Source organism: Otolemur garnettii, unplaced genomic scaffold (genome assembly GCF_000181295.1).
Source record: "Otolemur garnettii isolate 467f Iridium unplaced genomic scaffold, OtoGar3 scaffold00071, whole genome shotgun sequence".
Classification (NCBI taxonomy): Eukaryota; Metazoa; Chordata; class Mammalia; order Primates; family Galagidae; genus Otolemur; species Otolemur garnettii.
In genome coordinates, this window is record NW_003852466.1 from 2,957,226 (window position 1) to 2,965,899 (window position 8,674).

The window sequence follows — 8,674 nt, forward strand, 5'->3', positions numbered from 1 at the left end:
AACCTCCAACTCCTGGGCTCAAGCGAGTCTCCTGCCTCAGCCTCCCAAGTAGCTGGGACTACAGGCGCCTGCCACAATGCCCAGCCATTTTTTGGTTGCAGCCATCATTGTTGTTTGGTGGGCCCGGGCTGGGGATTCGAACCTGCCACCTTAGGTATATGTGGCTGGCACCTTAGCTGCTTGAGCCACAGGCGCCAAGCCCAAAGCGCTTTTCATGGACTATAGTCACCAGTTGCAATTTCAAGCTGTCTTGAAGATGTAACACACCCTCTAGGGTCAGCAGTTTTGCTTTCTTTAAAGTGGGTTGGAAACTTCAAGATTCTCTTAAAGCAATCTGATTTTAACATCTGCTTGAAATTTTATGATTCCTCCTCCTCCCAGTTGGCTTCTGTTTTTTTGTTTTTTTTCTGTTTTTGAGACAGAGTCTCACTTTGTTGCCCTTGGTAGAGTGTCATGGTGTCATAGCTCACAGCAAACTCAAATTCTTGGGCTCAAGAGAGTCTCTCACCTCAGCCTTCCTGGTATCTGGGACTATAGGGACCTGCCACAGTGCCAGGCTATTTTTAGAGACAAGGTCTCCCTCTGTCTCAGGCTGGCCTCAAATTCATGGGCTCAGGTGATCCACCTGCCTCTGCCTCCCAGACTGCTAGGATTACAGGCATGAGCCACCACGCCCAGCCTCAGCTGCAGTTTTTACTGGAACACGTTTATCAAGTCATCCCAAGCTTTCCCCTTCGTATTTACACTCATATTTGAGTTTACATGTTATTTAATATGTAGAGTCGTGTGTCACATAATGATGTTTTAGACAATGACAGACCACGTGTATGACAGTGGTCCCATAAGATTATATTACCATATTTTTACTGCATCTTTTCTATGTTAGGTGTGTCTTGATACACAAATACCACTGTGCTACCAATGCCTATAGTATTTAGGACAGTAACATGCTTCACGGGCTTGTAGTCTAGGAGCAACACACCACACCACATAGACGCGGTGCTAGACTCCTTAGGTTTGTGTAAGTTCACTCCATAATGACAAAATCACCTAATAATGCATTTCTTAGAATACATATCCAGTCCTTGAGTGATGCATGGTTGTATTTATAACAGTCACTGTGGCAAAAAGAAATTAGAGATACAGGCAGTCCCTGGGTTAGAGTCCCTTGGGCTCTGTATGTGTGCTCTTAAATTCATTTTGCATGTAAGTTGGAACATGTACATTTACCCATTACCTATAATAGCTTCCATTCCTAAGTGTGAGTTTTAAGTAAGTTGGGTGTTTATAACTCAGCCACTGCCTGTAAACTGACTCTTGAGAAACACATAATGTTCAACTAGTCAGATTGCATGAGTTCAACTTACCTTATGAGGTGTGAGCCGACAGATGATCTGGGTGTCAGTAAGTGGGCTTAATAAAAGGAGCGGGAGTAAGTGCCTGCTAAGCGAGTTAAGTTGAGGTTGATTGGGGAAGTTTCTATTGTGTGTTACGTCTTTGTTCCTTTCAATATTCATACTGAAGAAATACCTAGTACTAAGCTGTCTTCATCTTCTTCAATACCTAGGGGAAAAGTTATTTTTGAAAGACTAGTATTGCCTCAAATTCACAAACCTATTATCTTACATTTACTTTCATAGAATTATCATTAATACATATGCATTTTTTTGATGGACTTTTTTTTTTTTTTTTTGCAGTTTTTGGCCAGGGCTGGGTTTGAACCCACCACCTCTGGCATATGGGTCTAGCGCCCTACTCCTTTGAGCCACAGGCGCGGCCCAGTACATATGCATTTTTTTGAAGCTTCTGAAAACTTGTTACTAATAAAGCCAGTTTTTTTCAAACAAGTTCCTATGAAGGTTGTTTTAAGACAAGGTCACTGTCCCACATATAATTAATTAGTTTCCTTTTTATCAGTTTCTCTTAGTGATTAAATTTATCTGTTAAAAATATCTACTACCTATTAACAATTATCACCTGAGGATTAGAACACCTCTTGGAACTGTGATCTCCAAACCCACTCTCCTTTTCACATGCCTCGGCATTTTCTCCTTGGAGTCTTAAATCCTGCTCTTGCAGCAGAAATGTTTCAGAGCTCTCACTAACTTTCTTGGTGGTGTCACTGATACTATGTATCATGTCCTAGTGAAAATGGCACTACATTCTTTTCCAGTATCCTTGGAAAACTTTATCCAGTTCATTTTGATAAACCTTAGCCAGCCGTCCTGATGATGCTTTCACTACTTCCACAATTACCACCCCACTCAAATCTTTTTGTTGATCTCATAGTGAATTTGCAGTAATTCTGTAAGGCTTTTATATTTTGACTCTGCTCTTTATTTTTATTACTAGGATGGGTATCCATGACTACCCCGTGATCTTCCCTTTCAGATTTCTTTTGAGAGAAGCTTTGCTTAATTGCAAAGTTCCTCTGAAAGCTGAGAAGAACAATGCTAGCTCCTTAAATTCTGGTGCTATTGTCACCCTAGGGGTTGTTCTTCCATTGATTTGTATTTGTACCTGATTTTGTGCTGTGATTATTTGTAAGCTACTTATAGATTGCTGGCAGGGAAGCCAAGACATCAGTAGTCAGTGTTTATTGTATCTGTGTAAGCACACCCAAATTCTAGAAATGCCTGGACGCTAAGGAAGCGGGAAAGGTCAGGTTCTGCATGACTTGCTCAGCAGTGGATGTCCAGAACTTTGGTATACTTGTGTGTGTGTTAATACATGTGGTTTTTAAAGTGGATGATATCAAAACTAACTTAAAACCAATGACACTTAGCTAGGAACAGTAAAGTAGGCTGCATTTTGATGTTATATAAATATTTTAACATTTAAGAATAATATGGCATATCTTAATATTGACTTGTAAGATTAAAGAAAAACTTACGAATATTTTAGTAAGTATTCACTATCTTTGCTAAGATCAGTGGCACAGTAGAAGGTAGTTATTTCTGTTAAATGCTTCTATATGGTACATTTGGAGGGCCTATATTGACTCAAAGATTACATAGTCTAAACTGATCATCTTGGAACAACCTTTATTTTAACTGGGCTCTGTCAAGCAACTTCTCTCCCCCCTCAACCTCTGGTAGGAGGGCAGGGCTGAAATGTCCTGGAAGTGAGAGAAATCAGTGTGTTTTCTTTAACTGTGGAAGCCCAGGATCAAGGGATGTTTTTCAGCTGCTTAGAGAATGGTTTATTTTAGCAGATGGAGGCAACGAGAAACTATATATTATACACACATAAGCGTTTAGATCCCAACAAAGATGTGCCACCAAAATAAAGAGCCAAGAAAAATTCTTGCCCTCACTGCCCAGGCCCACCCTGCCTGAAAGAGCGTCAAGACGCGATTTAAAGATACAGGCTTGGTGCACACATAGGCCAGCAGAAAAAAGCTTGTAGATCTTTTTAAAAGTGGTTTTATTGTCTTTTCCTCTCTTCTTCAATCATCTGAGAGATGGACAGGAGTGATAGATTGTCTCTGTGGCTTTCTTACGGCCACCCAAAGTCGTACAAAGGGAGTTTTAATTTGAATATTCATAAGGCATCCAGTCCCCTCTCCTGTGTAGGAAGCAGCTTGCCACGTCTAGTTTTTCAAAAAGCCAAATTCGGTCCGATCCCGACCGAAGAACCGCGCCTGCAGGAGCTGGGAGCTGCCCGCCCCGCCCCCAGGGCAGCCCCGCCCAAAGGGGCGGAGATTCCTTCCGCCCCTAGCCTAGCCTAGCCCCGCCCCTCGCGTAACCCGGATACACACCCACGCTCCCCTTTCACCTCGCGGCGGTTGGCTAACGTGGAAGTCTAATCAGCCGGCCGGCGGGGCAGCCGGGGCTGTGCTACCTGGGGTCTTGTGCGCGGTGGCAGCCGTGGTCTTGGCGGCGCGGCTCGGCCTTTCTGGGGGGCAGTGATGGGGCGCACGGGCGCCGGACAGCGGCCGCCGGTGTAGCCCGCGCGGTGCCCGGCCCGGAGCGAGGCGGCCGCGGCGGGCGCGGGAGGCCTGTGAGGGCCGCTGCCCCGGGAGCCCGGCCTGCCGCGCTATGGCTCCTATGGGCATCCGCCTGTCCCCGCTGGGGGTGGCCGTGTTCTGCCTGCTGGGGCTCGGCGTGCTCTACCACCTCTACTCCGGCTTCCTGGCCGGCCGCTTTAGCCTCTTCGGTCTGGGCGGCGAGCCGAGCGGGGGCGCGGCGGGGCCCGTGGCCGTGGCCGTGGCCGTGGCCGACGGGGGGACCGTGGACCTGCGCGAGATGCTGGCCGTGTCCGTGCTGGCCGCCGTCCGCGGAGGCGACGAGGTGAGGCGCGTCCGCGAGAGCAATGTCCTCCACGAGAAGTCCAAGGGGAAGACGCGGGAGGGAGCCGAGGACAAGATGACCAGAGGCGACGTACTGTCCAACCGCAAGATGTTCTACCTGCTCAAGACCGCCTTCCCCAGCGTGCAGGTGGGTGCCGCGAGCTCGGGCACGGTGGGAGCGGGGGCTCGCTCAGGTCGGGAGCCTGGGAGCTTGGGAACGTGTCTTGGCGCGTTGACTCTTTGTGACAGCTGGGTTGTGGATCCCATCTTGTGGATGGGGACATTGACACGCAGAAGTAAAAGTGCACACAGTCGTACACGCTTGGCGAAAGAGCCGCGTGAGGTTGCAAGTAGCCTGACTCAGGGCGAATGCCCTTCTGGCCCCTCCTCGGTCGTGTGGGCGCCCGAGGTGTCCCGGGATCAGGAGCCGTGAATTCAGGATGGGCTTTGATACCAAAATGCTGAGAAAGTTGATTGTACCCTTCATGCTCCTCTGTAAAATCTCCACGGCTTCTATCCTTCCTTGATTTCTTCACTGGAAGGTTCGAGACTGTAGAATACACCTTTTTTAGCAGTCTTGCCTAAAAGGCCAAGAACATGTCATGTTGCAGAGCTGTTAGTATTCAGGGCATTTGGGTGCATGTTGTGTGTGTGAGGAGGGGCAGTGTGCTCATGTATTACTTAAGTTGTGATTTTATCAGGACGCTGTTAATGGCATTTAGTTTGGGAGTCCTTCAAAGAAATACAGTGTTTGGTAATGTGCTTCCCAGCAACTTTATTTCAGCGCGGATCCTGGTCCCACTTGGTTAAAGATCCCTGTTTACTCTAGAGAGTAAGAATTGAATAACATTTGCATTTTCTCTTGGTAGGCTTCTGGAGAAGAAGTTGACATATTTTTAGGGAAATCCAGGCATTTTGGATTTGTTATTAATACTTTTTGAATTTATCATTTTAGTGGAGTTGCAGTTACATTGAATAAAACTTTAAAAAATTTATTACAATTCCAGAGGAAGCCCTTACCATAGCATAACAGTACCTTATAAATGTGTCTTAACTCGCCCTAACAGTACTAGAAAAAAAAAATGTTTCCAGAGGAATGTCATTAATTAGATAAATAATGATATTGAAACCCCCAGTTCTTTGGAGGTTTCAAAAGTTCATCTGACTGAACTTTTACTATATTCTTGGAAGAGTTGGGAGAGTATTGTCAATGTTGAATTATGAGTTTTGTGTAACCGTTCTTTCAGTCTGTCATAGGGCTTGGGTTTTTTTTTTTTTTTTCCCCCCCCCCCCCCCCAACCTTCTTTTGTTTTCTTTTTTTCTTAATTTTTTTTTCCCCCAGGAAACTTTGGATTTTTTATGGTAAGCTGCTGGATACCAGATGTAGTTGAAATTAGTAGAATTGTTTTCAAATTTCTACTCAAAAAAACAATATTTCCACTTTTTTTCTTTGCTTACTCTGTTTTATTATCACAAATACTGCTTCTTTTTTTGCATCTAAGTGTAGGGTGTGCTTATGAAATAGCTTTCTCTTTGCTAAAACACATGTGCTTCCTTCCCTAAGAATTTATAGAAGAAACAGAATTTCAGATGCATTGATTTGGTTACCATTATGTAATGGTTACAACAATACTAATAATAATCAATTATTGAATGTATTCTAGGCGCCCGAATACTGACCACACAGGACTTTATTTGATCCTTATGGCAACTTTAAGAAGAAAAATTTTATTTTTGCCAACTTTACATGTGGAAAATCTGAGATTCATACACTCCACAGCTTATACAAACTATTTTAACTCGCTGTTTAGGAGGCTACTTAAAATTTACAGTATGACTTCCTAAAGAAAGCATATAATTGTAAAGCCTAAAAGCAGTAATATTGAAATATGGCAAACAGTTGAATTTTTTTAAGAACTTGAGACAAAAATATTTTAAATATTGAAAACATGTCTGTATGTGCGTGTGTATTCTCATTTATTAGCAAACAATAAAGGAATAGCTGCCAAGGATAGTGAGTTGCATTTTATTCCACACAAAAGCAAAGCTTTTGGAATTGCAGATGTTGAAGTCTCTGACTTAATATAAAATAACTTCTTGTTTTCTTGTGACGATTTGAATGTTTCCCTGCACATCTGTGGTGTGCATGTTGGGGTCGTGACTAATGGAATAGAGGGTTGTCTTCATTTACGCAGAGTCAAAGCAGGGGTGGTGTCATGTTGTGCTATCTCCTTATACCCACATGTTTAACTAGAGGCCAATGTAGCCATCTGAGAAGTCAAGTCAGCCTAAGATTCTTCCCTCATTTTCCTCATTGCTCAGAAGTACACTCTTAAGCATCAGGTTGTTTTTCAAGCCTCAGTCGAACTTTTTTGTTAAGAAGCTTAAACTGTGTCCTACTCATTTCACTTTGTAATGGAAAATGACCACGGAGAAGCAACAGATGCCCCTTTCTTTCATCCTAGTGCCTTGGTATAACTGGGGAAAGGTCGGTTCTCTCTCACTACTTGCCTGGGATTTCATTTTGTCAGAGTAATAGCAACTATAGCCAAATTGTCTCTGATTGTATCCTGGTGAGTAACAGTGAAAATGAAGGCTGTGGATAGTTTTGTGGAGTGACTTTGTGGCCAGAGAACAGACAAATGTAGATTAATAGTTTTGATTTAATGGATAGATGACTTTCTATTTGAGAGGCTCCTGTCCTCACCTTAACTTGTTCAAAGTTTTGCCAACTTTGACTTATTTGAAGATAAAGCATGATACTCCACACTGTTAGCCACAGCTCTGGTCTCTGCTTTCCTTAATCTATAAGGTGAGAGTTAGTTAAACTCATCTCTTGTGTAACAGAAGTACTCACTAGAAAAGTTTGAGAGCACTAATATAATGCAAAGAACACTTGATTGGTTTGACATCTTATCCAGTTATTAGCCTAGTCATTTAATGTCTTTGAGCCTTAGTGTTCTCTTTGGAATAAGTAGTAATTGGCATAGATGTTAAGTCCTGAAGGCAGAGGAAAAAGAGCTAGTTCAAAGGGGCAGGCCCAAAAGAGGTGGTGGCACTGCAAATTCAAGTAATAGGATGAGTTTCAGAAAGATGCATTTGGATGAATTACTGTGGAAGAGATTCAGAAGGTAACTATTGGCAGGATCAGAGTTTAAGCCCTAAGGAGTTTGGACCTGATCTTTAGTCTACTGTTAGATTACTAAAAGAATGCCAACTTCCTTGACTTTTCTTGAGGCCTACAATGTGCCATAGTCTGGGTTGTAGGCATTTGAAGGTAGATGAGACTAATGAAGAGACTATTAAAATAGGCCATGTGAGAGATGAGGGCTAGAACTCAGACAGTGGGAAGTTATGCTTGGCTTGTCATATTAGCTGATGTTCATCCCTTAGCAAGTAGCTGAATTAGACTTTTTAAATGCTATTAGTAGTTTATTTTCACAGCAACATAAATAAGAGGTTATTTTCCTTAGCCTTCAATTTTTAGATAAAGAAATCAAAGTTTGGAAAGGTTAATAAATTGCCAAAGGTTGCACAGCTAGAAAATAATCTTAAGCTCACCAAGATTCATTTAGTGGTCAGAGAATCATCTCAGGTTTGTCCAATTCTGCATAGAAGGGGTGTAACAGAAGTGTACTCTTAACTGTAGTGTTTTAAATGAATGGGAGAACTCAGCGGAGATGCTTAGAAAATAATTTGAAGATGAGCAAAGTAGGTGTGAAGAGAGCAGTTGTAGACTTTGTCGGGTAAGGGATAAGTTTTGAATTGGAGTTATGGTTGCAGAGGACATACATGGAGGATATGAAAGGATTTTTAGGGATCTGTCAAAAAGAACTCCTATTTAATAACTTTCACAGTTGGTGTTTTATTAGTGGTGAAGGAGATGGGGGGATGACAAATTGTGTGGGGGCCTATTAGGAGCTGCATTTTAGACTTGTTACATTAAATATGCCTTTTGATTTGTCCAAGGGAAGATGTTAGAGCTCTTGAATATATGGGTTGGAAACTCTGAAAACATGTCTGAATTGGAAATTACAAATTTGTGAGTCTGTTTGACAATTCGTCTTTTTCGACTGTGGATTCCTTTGCTGTTTCTTGTTCTTCTCCATCAATTCCTGCATCCATTTCTTCTTCTTCATCTTGCTCCGTTTTCTGTTGTTTCTTTAGTTTTTTCTTCTGGGAGAGATAACTTGTTCTGGATGCTCCCCCAGTCCTTTTCTCCTCTACACTATAAAATGTTGAGATTGTGGGTTACAGGAAGTGGGTTTTGTAGTTGAAAATTTTTTAACATTCTTAGTGAATGTAAATTCGTACTATTTATATACTGACTAGTCTTGGGGCAAAATCTTGTCATGTGTATAAAAATAAAAAAGATGCCCCCCC

General features: G+C 42.6%; 1 protein-coding gene across 1 annotated transcript in view; it reads left to right on the forward strand.

Annotated features, from left to right (window-relative positions):
* The first annotated feature begins 3,774 nt into the window (after window positions 1–3,774).
* The window catches only part of IMPAD1 (inositol monophosphatase domain containing 1), a 28,316-nt gene continuing 23,416 nt past the window's right edge, over window positions 3,775–8,674 (forward strand). Inside the window, exon 1 of the mRNA XM_003793676.2 lies at window positions 3,775–4,439. Within this exon, the coding sequence (XP_003793724.1) occupies window positions 4,041–4,439 (399 nt within the window). The 5' untranslated portion in view covers window positions 3,775–4,040. The remainder of the gene's footprint in view (window positions 4,440–8,674) is intronic.